The 21,332-nt window shown below is 42.4% G+C and overlaps 1 protein-coding gene across 1 annotated transcript in view; it reads left to right on the plus strand.

Annotated features, from left to right (window-relative positions):
* Positions 1–21,332, plus strand: part of SLC1A3 (solute carrier family 1 member 3) — a 75,137-nt gene that overhangs the window by 40,754 nt on the left and 13,051 nt on the right. Inside the window, exons 4-5 of the mRNA XM_082652311.1 lie at positions 16,765–16,969; positions 20,304–20,346. Of these exons, the coding sequence (XP_082508437.1) occupies positions 16,765–16,969; positions 20,304–20,346 (248 nt within the window). The remainder of the gene's footprint in view (positions 1–16,764; positions 16,970–20,303; positions 20,347–21,332) is intronic.

Here is a 21,332-nt window from a genome sequence, read left to right on the forward strand (position 1 = left end):
AGTATAGGATCAAAGGAGAGGAGGCTCCCTCCGGCTGCATGTATCCGTGGTAATCCCTGTTTGCTTCTTAAGAACACAAACTTTGGAACTCTCCGACTAGTTTTCATACCAGACTAGTTTTTCAGCACTGTTTAGCTATGGGGGAAGTCTTTGCTTTGGCATTCAAGGCTTACCAATGGAGTGGAAATAACGGTAGTGATAGTAATAGAAATACTTGTTGTCCATGCCACGTGGGGGGACCCTGAGGTGAGCTCAGCTGAGATCGTGGCTGTGAGGGTACTCTGTGTGAATTGCAGGCACGGGACTGATGTTAGTGATTACAGCCACTTTGGGATTCTGCTTTGATACTGTAAACATCAAGTTCAAATGCCCTTTGGCTTCCTTGCTGGAGAGTATTCGGTGAAAGGCCCTTCCTTGCTTGTGCATCTCGCGTCTGACCAGAGAGGATCATTTCCCCAGCCTTGGCGCGGGCCTCATCAGTGACCCATGCCTGGGCTGTCACTAATTGGAAGCCAGTTTCAGAAATCGTGTTGTGTGTTACTCCACCTCCTTTCAGCTGATTTGCTACTTCCTAAGACATGCTCGCTGCAGCTTGTCAATATTTCTGAGCAAGGAAACTGCTCGTAGATGACCCTGAGTAAACCATTAAAGTCCCTTTACTTTCTACGTTAGAATAAAAAACCCATTCGCCAAAAAAGCTCATGACCTTCCAGGACTGGGAAAACTTTATTTGTTGTAAACTTAACCGGTTTCAAATTGGTGTGCTAACACAAAGCTTTAAACTACTTTGCAAAGTTCGTGGTGGAGCTTCTGTTCTGTCCTAGCCTCACCGCTAACTAGTGGTGTCACTTCGTACATTACTGAGCCTCTTGGTTTCTTGGACTCACTTTCCTTAGCCATGACCTAGCCCCAGTTTTAAGCATTTAATTTTGGCTTTTTGATAACAGACCTGGTTTCCAAGGGTGTTTGCAGATTCTCCCATGGGATTGTGTTCTCTACAATCAAGTTTCCGTAGCATTAAGATGTGTGCAAATTAGAGACAGTGCTACATGGTTTACTTAGTCTGGGACAGAGCCTGGCACATGGTAATTCCTCAAAAATTGGCAAAATAATGTGTGATTTACATCTGAAGATGAAAACATATGAGAACACTGGTATTGCCATTCAGATCATGTTTACCCTCTTCTACCTTAAAATGGTGAAGTGATGATCTTGACTGAAGATTTATTCTTTGATTGGTCAGTGACTTTTAAAATTTCACCTGCATATTAATTGCTAGCAGTTACTGAGTATAAAAGACATGCTGGGCATTGAACACACATACTTGTTATTCCTTCTGCAAGATCATTATTATTATCCCCATTTTCAGATGAGGAAACTTCCCAAGGTGTCCCTGGCAGCAAGTGGCCAAACCTGTGTTCAAACTCAGATCTATTTGTCACAAAAGCCCCCTCTCTGTAGTGTCATGCGGTGTGGCCGCTAGATTTGTACTGGATCGATTTATAATGCTCAAGGGCATTTGTTGCCTTAATTTTACTGCCTATGATAAAGTCTTTTCTCCACATGAGCTAAATATTCTGCACAATTTTCCCATACTTGTACACTTAAGTTTTTATGTCACGTGTGGTTGATCATTTGATTATTTGGTGAGAATATGACTTGTCTACCCAACGAAAGAACTCCTTGAGAATAGGAACTACTGTTTGGACATTTGCATCTCAGCCCTAGTTACAGTGACGAGTTATAGTAGATATTACATAAATAACTCATTGATTTGTGAATTGAGTACAGTGGCTTAGTTATTCCTACCTGCTGAATTTGCAGGCTTTGTCAGTCATCATTCGTTCAACAAAATATCTATTGGATCCCTACTGTGATAGCCACTGAACATAGAGCAATAAATACAGACCATTAGGTATGTTCAGAACTGAGGTCTACAACCTGGAAAACCACAAGCTGATATGTTACTGGTGGAAGGAGTAAAAGTAAAGATGAATTAAAGGCATACACTTAAATAATGGACTTCTTAATGATCAATGTAACACATTCAGAATTGTTTGCCAATGAGTTATCCAGTGAACTTTCCTGAAGCCTAAAATAATTATTATGTTATTTCTTTCTCATATGAATAACTTACGTTTTTTGTTTTGTTTGTAAATTTTATTTATTTTTGGCTGCGTTGGGTCTTCGTTGCTACACTCGGGCTTTCTCTCTAGTTGCGGCAAGTGGGCGCTACTCTTCGTTGCAGTGCACGGTTTTCTCATTGTGGTGGCTTCTTTTGTTGCAGAGCACGGGCTCTAGGTGCGTGGGCTTCAGTAGTTGCAGCACTCGGGATCAGCAGTTTCGGCACGTGGGCTCAGTAGTTGTGGCGCGTGGGCTCAGTTGCTCCGCAGCATGTGGGATCCTCCTGGACCAGGGCTCGAACCCATGTCCCCTGCACTGGCATGCAGACTCTTAACCACTACACCACCAGGGAAGTCCTGAAAAACTTATGTTTGTATTAATCCTTGACATATTTACGTATCTACCCGATGACATTACATTCCCATTTAATAGAGAAAAATATTTATCAGTGTATAATTTTCTAGATTGATACTACTGGTTCTTTTAGGAAAAGAGAGTTATTTCCTAAAGTTACAAAGTCAGGCTTACTGTATTCTCACAAAACATCTTGTGACAGTTCCCTATACTACAAGGAATCTCTTTATGTTTTAAAAATACTCCCTTCCTATAATAACATTTGGCTGTGGAATTCCTGATACAATTTATTTTGGTTATTCTGAAATTTTAAAGTCTTCTATAATACCTCTGACAATAAAATAGAACCTAATGAAACGGTGGTCTGGACTTGAAACTGACAGAACATTTATATCTAAAGAGTGTTTGAGGCTCCACGGCAACCTGGAAAGATACCTGGTAAAGTACTCTAGTGTACTTATAAAAAAAACACTGTCCTGTTCCTTTTTTTTTTTTTTATCAACAACTTAAAGACCCAGAAGGCACCTACACTGTGTTTTGAGATGATATAAGCCCCCAAAGAATGGCTTCAACCGCATATGCCTCTGAGCACAAGTCAAAATGACTTCAACGGGCTGCAGTGCTGCATGGAAACCAACAAAATGAAGTTGAGCAGAGGATAAATGCACATTTCTGCTTTTAGATTCAAAAGATTCAATCACAGGATGGGGAGCGACTGAGCTTGGCAGCCGTTAATGTGACTAAAAGCTTAATGTGAACCAACAGTAGGATGTGGTGGCTAAAAATGAATGAACATAGTCGTGTGCTTTCTCGGTAGAATTAGGAAAATAGTTCACTGTACTCTGCAGTGGTCACAACACCTTGGGAGTATTTGTTTAGTGCCAAGCACATTCGGGAGCACCTTTGACAAAGCAGGGTATCTACTAAGAGGGTGTTGAATCCAATCCAAGACACATTTATTGGACATCTATTTGGGGCAGGTGATGTGCTAACCGCTGTGCAGAATAAAGATGTGAAGAGACATTACCAGTCTCTAGCCTCAAGGAGTTGAAAATATTAATGGAGAGCCCAACAGGTACAGACATGACTGTAAAACAAAGCCAGCTCTGAAGCCGAGAAGCACAAAAAGAGTGCTCTGGGAATTCAGGAGCTGGACCGGCGGGAGGATTTCCACAGGAAACGAGGACAAGAGCAGAAGAAGCCTTAAAAGCAAAGATGCAGAGACAGGAAAACTCAAGTCGTGTCTAGGGAATACTGAGTAGTCTAGGTTGCCCAGAAGAATACGGTAGAATCGGCCCTCGTAGGAAATGAAGCTGAGAAAAGAAGGTTTGGATCAGAGCATGAGGGCCCCGATCGGTAGTCAGTGGGAAGGATTACAGGTTGATGAACCTCTGAAAACAGTGATACATGAGAATCAGTTGGAGAAATGATGTGTATTTAGTCTGGAGAAAAGAAGACCGAGGTCTCTCTGATAAATGTGGACCGGACTTGCTCTGTGTTCCTCCAGAAGCAAAAATGTATCTCAGGGGCAATATAAAGAACCAGATTTCAGTTCTTTTTAAGCACCGGTTTTTAAAAATCAAAGCTGCCCCACAATGAAGAGTTAGCCTAGGAGGTGGTGAGTGCCATCGTGGATGGGGTCAGAGAAGGTTTGATAACTGCCACTCTGAAGGGTATGGGGTGGAGGGGATACTGCAGCTTCACCAAGAGACCTGGGAGTTCCAGGAATTACCCAAAGGCCTTTGCAATGTGCAGTTACCCATGGTTGAGGTTTCTTTTTTCTCTTTGATTTAGGATATCTGTTAGTATATCAACTTCTGAATAAAGCTGGCATGTTATGACTCTCCAGTTCAACAAGGTATTGGACTAATTCTAATGCAGGCTGCCCACTGCTTTGACAGTAGCCACTCATCATCACTGCTTTACTTTTCAGCACGTGCACCAAGACTTTTTTACTATGATGTAAGGCATCCTTTCAAATACGAATTTAACAGATTTTTGTCAGAATTCCCCATTAGACGAATCAAATGCAAATCAACAATTGATACAAGACCAGTGCAGAGAAGACTTTATTTTACAAAGAATCTCCAGGGCAGTTCTGGGGGTAGAAAGATTTGAGTTGAAATGCCAACAATAGCCGCTTACTAGCTGTGTGATCAGAGCACGTGGTGTCACCTCCCCGTTTCCCAATCTGTAAATGGTTATTGACCATTGTTAAGTCCCAACCACGCAAGTCATGTGAGAGGATTAAATCAGATAAAGCACTTAGCATGTGCCTAGGAATATAAGGTCTAATTTTACCTACTGAGATCTCACATTTTACAGTAGTGTTGCAAGGAGTCTTTCAGACCTAAAATATTTTTTAAAAACAAACAAAAAAAAATGACCATCATCATGGCTAAGATATGTGCCAGATGTTGTTCTAAGGCATCACATGCTGAATTTATTTAATTCTCAGAACAATCTTATGAAGTAAATCCTATTATTATCCCTCATTTACTGAGACACAGAGAGGTTGCATATCTTGACCAGTCACAAGCTAATAAGTAAGGGAGCCAGGATTCAAATCAAGCAAACCTTTCAGTTTATTACAATCATTTCCTTCCAGGATATGCCAAAAATTTCCCTATTTTCCTCCCAATTCCATCTCAAATCATTCTGCTGGATAATTTTATGCATTTCATTTATTCAGGGCTGTCTCACAATAATATATTTTTAAGTCTTCTTACTAAATACATGAGGGCCTTAATGATCATGTCTTTGGCCAGAGCATTGAGAAGGTCCTTAATGAAATGTGAGTGAACACGTAAGTGAGAAATTTTTAACTATGAAAGCAATTAGTATAGCCACTTTCAAAAGAAGTAAGTTACCCTTAATATAACTTCACTTCCTTACTGCCACTTTCCATTATTTGTGATGGGACAGTCATAGTCATTTGAATTAGTCATTTGAAATCAATATTTTGTACCTGCTTTTCTTTACTTTATTTATAAATCTTTTATCCCATATTCCTTGTTAAAGACAATGTCCCCAGTTCATATTCTCTCTCTCTCTCCCTCCCCCTCTCTCTTTGCCATTCTGTGTTACCAAATTTTACTCCAATGTGCCCATCCACTAGTTGTGTTTTTTTCCAAACACTGGTGACTGTATCGTTACCCACCCTCTCCCTAAATCCCAAGTTAAAGAATAATATTACCAATCCAACGCATGCACCGTCAGTCTCAAAATCAACCAAATGTCATTTCCACATCTTTTCTTTGACATCCTCCAGCTCCTTGAAGTCTACTCAAGATAAGCGAAATTCGATATAAGGGGCTGCCTGTAGTTTTCTTCGGAGAATTTTTTGGAATTCCTAAATACCCCATGGAAAAAAACATCAAAATATGAAACTGATGCTGCAAAACTAACTTCTTTGTGTAGAAGGAAAAAAGCTGTAAAGTGTTGCACCACTTCTAGTGGAATATATCAGGAATAATTCAATTCCATTGTCGCCCTTGGCCCTGGGGGCAAAAATGCAGCTTTTCCTGTTCCAAGGAGGGAATGTTCTCTGACTTATGTAAGGCAGAGATGAGGGAAGCCAACCAATTCTAGAGTTCACGGTCTTTTTCACTCTGCGAAGTGATACTGCTTTATTGTTAGGGTCAGGTAGTTGGGGGCATAATCTCCCACTCCCTGGGTGCAACTATTCCTTTATAGATTAGATAAGAACAATTGATGAACTTTTAAGTGCTGAGCAAACTAATCAGAACTGAAAGGAGGTGTGTTGGCCGTACCAAGAAATATGCTGACTGAGATAAAATCACCTTCTGAACTGTTTCCCCATCCCATATGTCTCTGCTTTAAGTCTCCCTTTCCTTCTCTTTTCTCTCTCTCCTTTCTTATCTGTCATTCCTCAACTCTCTTATCTCCACTAGCATCCTCTTCTCCTCAACCCCAACTCTATCCCCAAAGACTTAATTCTGTACACTCTCTTAACTGGTCGAAACATGGACTTGAATTTTTTTTTTTTTTCACTCACACACACTGTATTTTATTTTTACAAGAGATAAATAAACTGACACCAAGCATTGTAAATGGATGACCACAACAAAAGCAACGATGATTGCAATTACCAACCACGAAACACACTCATACTATGTGGACTTGAATTTTTTTTAATTTATTCTTTTATGTAGTATATAAGATTCTATATTCTGGATTTAATTCAGAAAATAGCTGAGGTGAACATGTTTTACTCTCAACTATTTCTTTCTTTCTTTTTTTTTTTTTTTAAGAAATATACCTTTTAAAAATATCTTAATTTCAGTTTCAGGCAACAGAACTTAACCTCAGTTCATTGCAGAGTTTTCAGGTTGGGTTATGGTTCCAGAATCTTTTGATGGCAAGGAATTGGAGGGGTGGGGTGGACCTTGGGTCTCATAGTTTGTACGACACTTTTGGCCCCAGGAATCTCTGCTGCTTCCCAGCCTCCTTAAGGCCTGGAGTCACACTCCTGCTTCAACTGTTCTGGGAATCTGGGCCAGATGGATTTGGGTTTTAATGTCCATATGTCGCTTTCAGTTTCTATGAGGCTTTCAATTCCTTTTTTCCCTGCAAGGGACAGGCCTTCCATGGGAAGAATAGAGCACCCCTTGAGTCTGACATGTTCTGCAGTCAACTCATGATGCCCTTTGATTAACTTGGGACAAGTCTGGCCCAGTGGTAGAACTCAGTCCCATTCAGCATCCTGCCAGCTAGAAATGTGCTTTTTTTTTTTTTAACATCTTTATTGGAGTATAATTGCATTACGATGGTGTGTTAGTTTTTGCTGTATAACAAAGTAAATCAGATATGCATACATGTATCCCCATATCCCCTCCCTCTTGCGTCTCCCTCCCACCCTCCCTATCGCACCCCTCTAGGGTTGATCTCCCTGTGCTATGCGGCTGCTTCCCACTAGCTATTTTAGAAAATGTGCTGTTTTGCTCACCACCTTCTTAAGAAAGTTGCACGAGGCCCAGAACATAAAGGTCTTTTCCGTGGCACGTTAGACAACCCCAAGTAAAGAGGGCTGTTACGGAAATCGCAAACAACTCATCCGGTGGTTGGTTGTAAATCGTGATTCTTTTGCAAAGGCAGAGGGGGCTGGAGCTCTGGCCCTCAAAGAACTTCCTCTCATTAAACCAGAGCAATTTGCTGCTCTCTGCGTGCTCTTTCTGTTGTGAGTGAAGTCACCTACTTTCCCCGTTCACATCAGTGCTCCTGGCGGGGGCTGGTTGAAGGTCCACTGCCTGTGGGTATGACTTTCCACATCAGAGGGGTCTCTTTTCAAAGCCAGGCTTCACAGGTATAACCAAGAGTCGTCTGATTGGCCCTTGCCCTAACCACCCAACCCACGCTTTTTCTTTTAGCTGCTATTTTCTGTGGTCCTGGGTTTCTAAGTCTTGGCGAGAAGACAGTCATTCCTTTGTGCTCAGCTGCTGCACAATGAGGTAACCAAAGAAAGGGTCTCGGTCTGAGGCTGTCAGCTGTTACTAATCACTACTCCCCAGCTCATCGTGGGTCCCACTCGCCTCTCCCTCTTGCTCTGCTTAGCGCACATAAAGAAGATGAACGACTCCCTGCTTCCTCTTCAAAAAAAGCGTATTGTGTGGCACATTCCAATACCGTGAGTGAAGGATGGGCTAGTGTGTGGGGTGAACGGTCACCTCTCCGTGGGGCTCGCGCCAGCAGCGATGGGCTGTGAGACGTGAAACTCAGAGCTGGCCCTTCTGAGAGTTTCCTGAGACCTTGCTGAGAGAGAGAGGAGGTCGATGCGGTAGGTTCCCGCGTTACTGGAACCATTCATGGCAGGGCTGTGTCAGGCTGTGATGAGGCTATTGGATGGTTAAGGCCAGTGTAGAGAAGAGCAAAGCTTGACCACTCAGAGGGCTTCACCAGCTGGTACCCCAGAGAAGCAGTCCCCCTCCCTGCCCACCCCCCGCCAAAGGTTAAGGGGAAGGACCCAGAAGCTCTTGGACACGAGAGGTAACAGCCGTTGAAGCTGGGCCTCTGCTTCCCCTCACTGCTTCCTTCTGTGAAAGTTCATTTTCAAGGATGTCTATGGCCGGGGAAAAGGGATCGTTTGCTCAGTCCTACCAGACTGAGAATAAAAGGTGATTTATGATAAGACTTTTTCTGCCAATGATACTAGTGTCTGCTCTGCTAGCTTTTCTATTTAACACTCTTTTGAAAGAGGAAGTTTCCCTTTTACCTTTCCACACTGCATTCTACTAATGCACACTAGAGCTCAAAAAAAGACTCATTGACAAGTTGTAAGGGTCAAGTTAAAAAATCAACTTGCCTGACAAATGCCATCACAAGTGGTAAATTTGTAAGGAAGCTTCCTTGTCGTTCTCATGCAGTATAACTTCATGAAACTAAGTGGTGTTATAGGTGAATGAAATGCCAAGTTCTGTGAGACTGTGAACAGCCCTAACGGGAAGGAAAAGTTGGCCAGGGTGAAAACCCATGTGAGAATACTTGTGATTTAATTGCCTGTGAATTCCACACAATCATTGTCAGCTCTTTGTGGAGATGGTTTAACTCTCTTCACTAAGAATCACTGATTAAAGCAAAAGAATCACGAATTAAAGTAAAAGAATTTTCTTTGCTCAATATTCCACGAAAAAAACCTTTTCTAAAACTTTTTCCCTTGTTACAATGTCTGTAGAATTTCTGTTCAAATGAGTTGACCAGATTCCAGAAATCAGCACTGTCCTGTCCTAGGTCCCCGCTAGTGAGATGGGATGAGGTCTTGGGTATGGTGGGTGGGCAGCCCGAGGGCATCAGAAGCAAGGTGAGAGGAAGGGAAGCCCATAGCCCGTGGCTCCTTGTTAAAGCCTCTACTATTAACTGAAAGGGGGTAGATACCAGTGTTTGCAAACCTTTTTTTCTTTTTTTTTTTTTTTACCAGAACCCACAAATGTATTTTACACTGTGACCTGGCTACACACGGACATACACACACAGAGCTGAAAAAAGTTTCACAAAACAATACCTTTACCCCATGTATGCACTCTATTGTTTTCTATCCTCTTTCATTAATGGATAAAAATACTAGCCGTGACCCACTTAAGCACGTGTTAGACCCCACCCCCTCTTCCATTCCCTTCTCTGCATGGAGCTGTGCCAGCCTCCCGCCCCTCCTGCCCTGCTCTGATGACCTCCCAGCTCTGGAGATAAAGCTCCAGGTGATACCGGGTCGCTGCCCACAAGGTCTGTCTCTCCTTCTTCAAGATAGAAGGAACCTCACTATTTTGGATTAATTGGCGGGAAGAGCAATGAAAATTGGTGAGTCCGCATTGCAGAGCGCTTTAAACAAGAGCAACTTTAGTGCTCGCCATTTGAACAGGAGCCTAATCTAAATGCTTTTTTAAAAAGTGTGTGAAAAAAAAAAAAAAAAGAAAAAAAAAAAAAGTGTGTGGCCTCCTTCGGGCATAACAGCCGCAGTGGTGGTAAGAATGACTATTCAACAAACATTTACTGGGCGCCTTCCTGTGCAGACACTGTTTGGGGCAAGGAGGCTACATCAATGAATAAGACATATGGTTCTGCTCTCTTGGCACTAAAATTCTAGTAGAGGGAGTCATATAATAATCATAACTAACATTTATCAAGGACCTATTTTGTACAGATTCTTTACGTAAGTTTTCCCTACACTTGCAATGTGGGTATTATTATCTTCTTGTCTAGGTGAAATGGAGGCTCAGACAGGTCAAATAACACTTAGAGAGTAGCTTATTATTTATCTGATTAATTAATAATAATAACAGCTAACGTTTCTTGAATGCTTACTATGTGCCAAGCACTATGCTAAGTGCTTTCTGTACAGAAGTCCCTTTAATGTCATGAAAACCCTGTGAGAGAGCTTTCCTTATTCCCATTCTACAGATGAGGAAACTGAGGCTTACAGAGGTCACGTGCTACCAGAGCTAGAAGTGGAATCCAGGTATTCTAACTTCAGGGCCGGAACTCTTAATCACTGCACCACCATTTTTTAAGAAGAATGTGATTCTATGGGGCTTCCCTGGTGGCACAGTGGTTGAGAATCTGCCTGCTAATTCAGGGCACACGGGTTCGAGCCCTGGTCTGGGAAGATCCCACATGCCGTGGAGCAACTAGGCCCGTGAGCCACAACTACTGAGCCTGCGCGTCTGGAGCCTGTGCTCTGCAACAAGAGAGGCCGCAAGAGTGAGAGGCCCGCACACCGCAATGAAGAGTGGCCCTCGCTTGCCACAACTAGAGAAAGCCCTGACACAGAAACGAAGACCCAACACAGCCAAAAATAAATAAATAAATTAATTAATTAATTAAAGAGCCAGATTTAAAAAAAAAAAGAAGAAGAAGAATGTGCTTCTAAAAATGCCTGAGGTTGGCCTCAAGTAGTTTGAAATATTGTCTCTTCGATGAAATTCTGAGGTTATAACCAGCGTATTCATTGTGATGCAAAATTATGATAGTTTTTTTTTTAAGAATTCTTTCTTTATTGTGTTTTTTTTAAATTTATTTATTTAATTTATTTTATTTTTTGGGCGCATTGGGTTTTTGTTGCTGCGCACGGGCTTTCTCTAGTTGCGGCGAGCAGGGGCTACCCTTCGTTGCGGTGAGCAGGCTTCTCATGGCGGTGGCTTCTCTTGTTGCGGAGCACGGGCTCTAGGCACATGGGCTTCAATAGTTGCAGCACACGGGCTCGGTAGTTGTGGCTCATGGGCTCTACAGCACAGGCTCAGTAGTTGTGGTGCACAGGCTTAGTTGCTCCACGGCATGTGGGATCTTCCTGGACCAGGGCTCAAACTCGTGTCCCCTGCATTGGTAGGAGGATTCTTAACCACTGCACCACCAGGGAAGCCCCTTATGATACTGTTTCTAACCTAACTTTTAAAGATTTGCCTTCTGTTCCAGAACCCCTAGAATCATAGAACTTTTTTTTTTCCAATCTAGTCTATGAAGAAGCCAGAGACAATATTTCAGTGAAAAAAACCTTCGCATAGTTTTAGACAGAGATTTAAAGTCATTTGTTTCACACTCACTCCCTCCCCCTCACCGCCTTTCCTCGGAGCTTGGTGGCTCTCCTGTTCACTGTCCATTGCTGAGGGTTCCAGTGTGCCCTTGCTCCAGAAATGGGCAGCTGCTTTAGGACACAAGAGCTCATTCTTCAGTCTGTAAATACGAAGTATACTGTATTTCTAGAGCTTAACTTTCTTATGAAAAAAAATCATTCAAATGAATACGGTACATACTAGAGCTCATCCTTGACTTCCTTGTAAGTTTGCCCATCTTGAAATTCTAGGAGGGTTGAGAACAGGCGGCTTTCATTAGATGAGTGTTTGAGAAGCCCATGGTGGAGAAGGAGTATATGTAAAATAAAATAACAACTGAGACAGAACAATATTCTTGAATCAGCTGTTGCCATCCCCCCTTTTCCGTCCTCTCTGGGCTGATCCAGTGGCCCTGGAAGAACAATGAAACACCACGAGGACGAGTAGAAAGACAATTCATAACAGACCGCTGCTTCTTTAGATTTCACATTTCAAACCAGAAATAGGAGTTATTGGGGGAATAGACTGAGACACATTAATGTATAAGACAGATTTTTAGCTGATGGGAGAATAAAATCCATGCAAATAATAGAGCCTTGGGAACTTGACATTATTGATGTTACCCTTTCATACTTGACTGAATACATATTTCATTTATCTGAGAAGTCATACCAATATTATACCAGAAGAAATCTAATTTACAATAGACTTAGAGAGTTCTATACACATATTTAGGAAACACTCCCTCCCCACCCCACCCAACAACGTGAACTTGGTGCACATCTGTTGTGCTGAACTGATTGTCTAAATAATCAGGTAAATACATATTGACCCATTTGTATCAAGAAACTCTCTTCTCTTCCTTTCCTCTCTCTTCAGAGTGACTGCTGCCTAAAATACCCAGGTATTTTGAAGAAAAGTCTAAATCTTTTACATTGTAGAAAATGTCTTGTTCAATCTTTCTTAGATGCCATACTCATTGGTAAACATATAATAGGTTTTCAGGAATGAATGATGGATTAGTTTCTTGATGACCAGTTATTGACAGGTTGATTTTTAGAAAAGAAAGTAAGACCATGTGCCCACAGTCAGCAAATATCCATGACCCTCCACCCTCCATTAGAACATGCTCTGGGCTGTTTTTCTAGGAATAGAGAGGAATTTGAACTGATTGATCAGCTCTCTGGCTAGTCCTTCCAGTGACCAGTGTTACTTCCCCTCAGGGTGGGGAAGGTCAGAGTTTTTCCACAGTTACCTCCCTTTGTCAAATTTTCTTCCAGTCAGGTGGCTTATTTCAATATTGAACTCAAAAGCAAGAAAGTTAGCATGGATAACAAGCAAGTGAAATGTGGGTGACTCCTAGCTTGTCCATCAGAATTGAGGTATAGTGGAAAGGGTACTCCCTTGAGATTGTGGGTACGAATCCTACCACTGCTGTTTACTAGCTGTGCAACACTGGGCAAGTTACTTAACATCTCTGGCCTCGTCTCTTTACCTTTCAAATGGTGTCAACAATATCTACAACATACAGTTATCATGAAATTAGATGAATATGTGCCATTGATCAGAGGGCGAATTTGGTGAGTTAGTGAACCAGCACAAAAGTTAACTGAATATTTACAAAACATATAAACTTACAAACATGTCATTGTAATTGGAAGAACTCTCACAGAATTTGTAGCAATAGACAATACAGTATTTCTCTGAGTTTCAAGAGGATCTCAATTCTGATGACAGATTGTTTTCATAATAAAGATGTCAGGATGTCTTGAATGGAGCTGGTTTAGCTAAGCCCAGATCAAATGAAGCAAAAGGGACCAGTCAAGATCATTATCTTTACTACTTGCTCTGGAATGTGTTTCTCAAATACGTATTTAGATGAACACATAGTTGTCATAACATACTCCCGCAAGTACCTACATACCCAAGGGACCTCTTTCCCCCTCACCACAGTGCCCTTTTCTTATATATATATATATATATATATATATATTTTTTTTTTTTTTTTTTTTTTTCTTTCGGTACACGGGCCTCTCACTGTTGCGGCCTCTCCCGTTGCGGAGCACAGCCTCCAGACTCACAGGCTCAGCGGCCATGGCTCACGGGCCCAGCCGTTCCGCGGCATGTGGGATCTTCCCAGACCGGGGCACGAACCCACGTCCCCTGCATCGGCAGGCGGACTCTCAACCACTGCGCCACCAGGGAAGCCCCTCTTCCATGTATTTTAAAGTGACAAGGCTCAATGCAAACTTTTCCCTTCTCAAACATTTAGGGCACTTCCTACCAGAGTTCCCTTTTCTACAAAGTGATTTAGTACTTTACCCTTGTGCCCAGACGCGTGTCATCTCTAGCGTAGAGCTTTGTCTGGAATTTCAGGAGGCGGGAGAAAGAAGATGGTCACAGAGTCTGGGTAAGAGACAGGAAGAATGACAGCTTGCTTATGTGGAGTTTCACCTTCCAGAGCTCTTCCTCCATTTTCTTGACTCCACCAGCATCAAGGCTATTCTCTTTCAGGCCCGGTGTTGTGACAGATTGTCCACATCCATCCTGCTGTTGCCCTGATGACAGTGTGTGGCTTTGCTTCTAGTGGTCCCTTTAGTTTTACAAGCCTGCCTCAGAGAAAAGGGGAGTGGTTAGAATTGGAAGGAGGAGAGGGGATGCTGGGGTACCCTGAGCAGAAGTGGGCAGGCAGCCCCGCTGTGGGACACCAGACCCCTTTTAGGGGAAGGACCTACGTGGAGAATCGGTTAATGAAGATACTCCCACGCATTCCCTCTTCCGCTGAAACGATCGGAGCTGCTGCTTTATCCTCTTTCAGAGGAACAAGGTCAATATGCAGAGGTTGGTGAGGCCTCTCATTTGACTGTTGATTCTCCTGGGCTCATTGCTAAAAAATGCCTCAATGTTTGTCTTCATCTATTTCAGAATTAGAGCATATGGAGAAAATACTTTCTTATCGGTTTTCATTTTTTTTAAACTTTATTTCTTTAAAAAAAAATACCTATAAACTTTGTTTCCTGGAGCCGATGGCCCTGTAGCTGTGGATTCTGGTATAATTTTCCCCATCCCTCACCCATGGTGGGAGGGAGGGAGATTTAAGCCTCCTCCTTTGTCTGCCACGTTGGTTTCCAGTGCTCTGCCTTGACCACTTAGCGCTCTCTCTGAATAGCTATAGGTCGGGAATAGTGGGCAGGAGCAGCAGAGAAGAGTTGGCGAGAGAACGGAACAGCACCACAGAATAGAAGGCGAGAGGGAAAGAAAGCATCTCGGAGGAAGAAAATACTGCCGCCTGGTACCCCTAGCAGAGATATCCGGCCTTTTGTGCCCACACCACTCGCCCACCGAAGAATTGCAGGCTTCAGTGGTGACAAGCTCAGGCAATGGTGGGAAAGAGAGTGGGCCCCTTCTGGGAGAAATGATTTCAAGCACAGAAAAGCCAAGATGTTTTGAGATATGATGGAGACCTGAGAATGAACCTGGGGGGATGGGACCACTTGGACTGAGAACAGATTAGCCCATTTTTAATGATGGTGAAGTGTTGGAGTGGAGCCTCCCCCATAAGTGGGTATTAATCCTGGGTTTCAAGAAACCCAGGGCAAGGATAAAAGAAGCTAAGTTCATGCGTTAAAGTCAAAATTGGCCTCCTTGTTTGTGGGACTGTAGTTGGTTTTCTCAGGGGGAGAAAGCACGTTAAATTCAGTTACACAAGATTTGGGTTCAAGTTCCCCCTTCACTTTACTTGGTGTTAACTAAGACCTTAGAAAGTTACTTATTTGTTTTTTAATCTGCCTTATAAATTGTTACAAATAAGAACGTAGCAGGTACTAAGTGCTTATTATGAAAATTATGAATGATATGATTCAAATACACATGAAATTATAAGTTGAAGGTCATGGCTTCAGTTCCCATAGAGCTCATTACCATTGTATCAAGATTTGGGGGCAAACCCAGCGAGGTATCTGGCAATCATGGACACTATTTTTTTCAATACTTTACCTTACTCTAAATATCAATACATTGGTATGAACAGGGTCACTACCTACATGTTGAACCACTACTAGAATCTGATACTGATCATTGAAATACAATATAAACTTTTAATACGTTTAGAGAATCATGATTTTAAATAGTAAGGAAAATAGTTTGATTAACTATAATTGGATGATGCTATAATTGGATTTTAGTGTTTTAGTGGATTTGGGGAGGAGGAAGAAGGAAGAGAAGTGAGGAAATGGTTAATGAAACAGAAGAGCCCATATTATTATTAAGATGACTTAATCTCTTGAGAGTTTTGGGTCATTTCCAATTTTTTTCCATCCCAAGAGGTATGGAGATGTGTTCCATTGGCTAGAGCAGTTAGGGAAACCTTCAAAGTCATACCTCCTCTCTCACAGGGGATAATGCCTTGCCTGAGGTAGATTTTGAAGATGTCCTAAAAATGAGGGAAAGAATGTTTCACATGAGATAAGATACTCCAGGCCTATGGGACAAGGTGGAGGAAGACAGAGTGCAAAAATGAGAAGAACCCCACCAACATGATTCTTTTTAAAAAATTGTGATGAGATGAGATAAAAATGAAACAACAGAGAAGCTATTCGAGAACTTTGGCCTACTTTAAATGTAAATTGAAGATAAATCAGTAGGTGATTAGAATAGCTGAAATTTTACGTAAATATATCCCAAAAGAAAGACTCCCAAGTACATACATAAAATAATAATTCTTATAAAAGAACTTAATGACAGTTAATCTGTGTGAGTCTGCACAGTGCTCAGAACTTGAGATATGCTTAGATTATTCTGCCAGAAATCTTTTAAGGTATCTCTTCACACACACACACACACACACACACACACACACACACACACACACACACAAAACTCACTAATTAACACTCACATCTTCCCCAACTAGTAGCAACCTAGGAAAGAATTTGATTGCCCCTTCAAACCATCAGAGAGCCACATGATATCAATTCTTGGGGCAGAAAATAGGTGATCACGTGTTTGCTGACACAGCTGATGCCTAGCCATTCCATGGCTTTTTCCCTTCACCTTTCGTTGACGGCCTGATTAAATTTGGTGCCAAGTTCTCATAACATGTATAAAATCCCATTGCTGGGTGGGAGAGGGTAGGGGAGTGGTGAAGGAAATGCTCTTCCCGTGACCTTCCACTGGAAAATTCCCTGAACTGATTTGCTGAAAATCTCCTTCTGTTTGCCTTCCCCAGGAATGGCGGCCCTAGATAGTAAGGCGTCAGGGAAGATGGGGATGCGAGCTGTAGTCTATTACATGACTACGACCATCATTGCCGTGGTGATTGGCATAATCATTGTCATCATCATCCATCCTGGGAAGGGCACAAAGGAAAACATGCACAGAGAAGGCAAAATTGTACAAGTGACAGCTGCAGACGCCTTCCTGGACTTGATCAGGTACGTCCTTGTAAGCCCATCCTTTTGGGTATATTTTGACCACCCAACTCCTCTTATTGGGGGAGCTGATCAAACCCTAGAAGAGGTATCTGACTCAACCAGTTCTGCTGGGCTTGAAATGAAGGTCACATCTTTACCTCTTTCTAACAGAAATTGAAGTAAGTGTCCGTTTTCTGATCTCATGTGAAAGAGGTGAGAAGAGCAAGGAGAAGATAAGGATTTAAGAGCCCTGCTTTTAGGATTCGGAATCTGAGCACTCAGTCATCCTCTCAACTGTGCAGCTCACCTTGCAATATTACTAGTTCTTTTGTGTGTGTGACTTTTTTACTGAAGTATATTGCTGTACAATTACATATGTTACGGGTGTACAATATAGTGATTCACAGCTTTTACAGGTTATCTTCCATTTATAGTTATTATAACATATTGGCTTTCTTCCCTGCATTGTACCATATATCCTTGTGGCTTATTTTATACCTAATAGTTTGTACCTCTTACTCCCCTACCCCTATATTGGCCCCTCCTTCCCTCTCCCCACTGGTAACCACTAGTTTGTTCTCTATATCTGTGAGTCTGCTTCTTTTTTTGTTATAATCACTAATTGGTTGTATTTTTAGATTCACATATAAGTGATAATCATATAGTATTTGTCTCTCTCTGTCTGATTTATCTCACTTAACATAATGCCTTTCAATAATTCTTGACCTACTTTTCTCAAGTCTTCCTCTCTAAGGCTACTTTTCTTTCAAGTATAGCCTGTTCATTGGACTCTTCTAATGTGGAACTTGTGATCTGTATCATCATCCATTGTACACGACAATTTATTTCCAGAAGGGACTTTAGAGATCATCTGATCATACCTGTCCCAAGGTTTTCCTTTTGTACTATTTGTGAAGAAAGGATTTGGCAGATCAATAATAAAAGACTAAAGGATGGCTTCTTTAGCATTGTTTTATACACAAACAGTACACTGATCACGAATTAGCTTATCTAATACTTGAAACAGACTTGAGGATAGAATATGTTGGACACAGAACTGAGAAGTAAGCCCAAGTTTGAGCCTGGCACCTCCCTGCCTGCTCTCTCTCCACACTTGCCTTTGCATCGGTCAGTTGCTCGTAGGAAGCGTATTGCGAGCCCAGAAGGATCACTGAACAGGGTTTGCAAAGGTGTGGGCAGGGTAAAGGGAAGCTACAAGTGATGGTGAGACACTAGAGGACTAACAGCAATAGGAAGCTGTTTTGTTACCACCTGTGGCTCTGAGGAAAGGAAGGGAGCCATTACTGGAAGTCAGGACGGGCTGTGTCCTGAGGGAAAGGACCCTCAGGATAGGGGCTACAGCTCTAATTTGGAGGGAGGAAGCTGTTGCCCAACCTGCCAGAGAGAGAGCCGGAAGAATATATACATCCACTTCTCTCCTCCCACTGCCCTGTGATCTGTCAGCGCCTCACACTGGACAAACCCAACAGGAAGCCAGAAGGTGAGGGGTCAGCCTCCCAGGCACAGAGCAGGATGGAGAGTGGATGGAGAAAGGCAAATGGAAGATATCCCAGCACGGACCTCTCAGTGCCCCACCTGCTTAGCATTCCTCCAGCAAGTAGCCCACCCAGGCTGTCCTCCCCAAACCTAGCCCTTTCCTCCCTTCTCTACAACGTACTTGCAGACTGGCTTACCAATCCTAGATACCTACTCTTAAGGATTCCCCACCGACTATCTGAGAGAACCTCCTCCTAGGGACTTGAGTTCACGTGCCATCTCAAGGAATGGGTCTGTGGCTGGTAGATTCAAGAGTGATTTGGGCAACAAAGGGTCTCTTCAGCAGCACCTATCATGAGTGACTTTGTATCATCTGTATGTAAGCACAAGGCAGCCCCACGGTACCTTCCTGAAAGCCCTTTTCAGGGAGTTAATCGCAATTATCCGAAGGTAACAAGTCAGTCTGTATTATTTCATACCAAGCTGGCACCCAATGATAATGACTTTATTTAATTCGTACAATTAATTAAGGCTTTTCACCATTTTTTTTTCAGGAACTTTACCCTCAGGGAGTTTGGATTAGGGGTATTTTATTATATTTTCTTTCTGTATAATTTCTACTCCTTATTTAAAGAATTGGGATCTTGTCATTCTCTGTCTGGTGTGTTTCTGCCCCTCCTTGCCCCAGTGACAAGTGTAAGACTAACCTGTCCCCACCCAGACACCTGGTTCGAGCATTTATCTTGGAATCTCCTAAACTCACTTTTCTCTCAGGGTTTGTAGAAACAGACCCATAGAGCATAGATGGGAAGGACAAAGAAACAGGATGGTCTAGGCCAGGGATCCCCAACTTTTTGGCACCAGGAACCAGTTTCGTGGAAGACAATTTTTCCACGGACGGGGGCTGGGGAGTGGGGATGGTCAGGCGGTAATGCGAGCGATGCCGAGCGGCAGGTGAAGCTTTGCTGGCTGGCCCACTGCTCACCACCTGCTCCACAGCCCGGCGGCTGGGGACCCCTGGTCTAGGCAGTAGGAGGAAACCAGAGTTTATAACCCTAAAATCTGATTGATGACACACACCTGCTGGAATCTCAGACTCTCCAGCTGCCTGGGTCATGTCTCCTTCTCCCGCAGTCTTTAGTCTTGGAGCCCTAGTGATAGTTTAATCCAATCTCCTCTTTAACAGATGAGTCAGCTGAGACCTACATGGGTGCCATGACTTAGCCAAGGTCATACAGCTGGCTACAGATTCCCCAGCGAGAGTGTTGCCCCTTACTTCTTCCCCATCATGAACACAAACACTGCACTGAGGCAGTAACAAACCCTGCCACATGGGCCTCAAGTTCAAATTTTGTGGGCCCTCTCCCTGTTGGTCACCAAAGAGCCTCAGAAGCTCTAGCAATTCAGAGTCAATATCTCATCCCCCAGAGGGCCTTTGGGAGGACTCTGTGGAGAACAGTCTAACCGTGACGTTTGATTCGGAGCACTTGGTCCTTAAACACATGGCGTGATACCAAAATGGCCATTATTGAATAATACCTCAGTTAACCAGAATGCTTATGATAAAGGCATTTCCATTCTCGCTTGGGTTTTTCCTAGGAGCAGGGTTTGATGTTGGAATGAAAAATCCCATTGTCTGACAAGAGGACAGATGAGTTGAATTCGGGACTTCCTTGAACTACATGGGCCACACTGAGAGATGACCTATGTCCCATTGCATAAGATCCACCAAAATCTTTCTCTTTTTCCATTTGCTGCTTATTTCAGTGCCATCTTTACCTTAGACACAATGAAAAAGTATTTAAGGAACTAATTTATTATTTGGGAATTTTTCAAGTGACCATTATTTTCTTTGCAGGAATATGTTCCCTCCAAATCTGGTGGAAGCTTGCTTTAAACAGGTAAACACAGCTACTAATTCACCTTTAAAATTCCTCTTTGGTGTACCAAACAGAGTAGGGTTCTCTTTTTAATTTAATTTAATTTTTTCCCATTTCTCTGTAGTAAGAAACACTTCTCTTGCCAAGCGGATGGAAAGCACTAGAGTTTTCTGGGGAATTGGGAGAGGAGGGGGGTGGTCTTCCCTGTACTGAAGGCTTAATTAGTTGCCAGACACTGTATGTCTTGCATACAAATGACTCATTAAGTCTCTGTTAATTATTAAGAAGGCTAATCAGGAGACTCTCTCTCCTCTCCCCCATAGCCCATAAACAAAAGCTCACCAAGCAAGCAAACTCCAGTATAAGATATATTTACAGCTTGCTTTAAAGATTAGGGAGATTATTCAAGTTTCTGGGTTTGATTTTAAAAATCAATGGGTTGTTTTTTTAAAAGTCTACTAAGGGCCTTAGAGATTCTAAAGGAGGAACCACATCAGAAAGCACTGCCACCATCATGTATTGAATGTCCCCTCTTTTCCAAGCACTAATGTTACATTTACTCTTCACATAAATATGACGGGTATCATTGTCTTCATTTCGTTGATGAGACAACTTATCTATGATAATTCAGAGAGGTTATGTAGTAGGTGTGAGATTTCACAGGTAGTAAATGGCAGACCTGAATTCAAATTCATTGTGTTGATTTCAAATTCCATCCTCTTTCTGCTTCTGCATTCTGTTCTGCTTCCTGGGAAGGGGTATCCAGGCTGATGAGACACCTAGCAGGAGGCCATAGTGAAATCCAGTTCCCTTTAGCCCCAAATCCAAGCAACTCTTGGCTCTCTGTGTTGAAGACACAAATACATTTTACTATTAGGGGATAAAATTAGTAAAGTTCATTCTAACGTCACCTGAACAAAAAAGCTTTGTTGCCCAAGATGTTAAAAGGGAAACAACTAGACATTCTAGTTGTTAAATAATAGCTCCCGAACATTTCTCCAGATGGT

Source organism: Grampus griseus (genome assembly GCF_964374135.1).
Source record: "Grampus griseus genome assembly, chromosome: 3".
In the NCBI taxonomy this organism is placed as follows: Eukaryota; Metazoa; Chordata; class Mammalia; order Artiodactyla; family Delphinidae; genus Grampus; species Grampus griseus.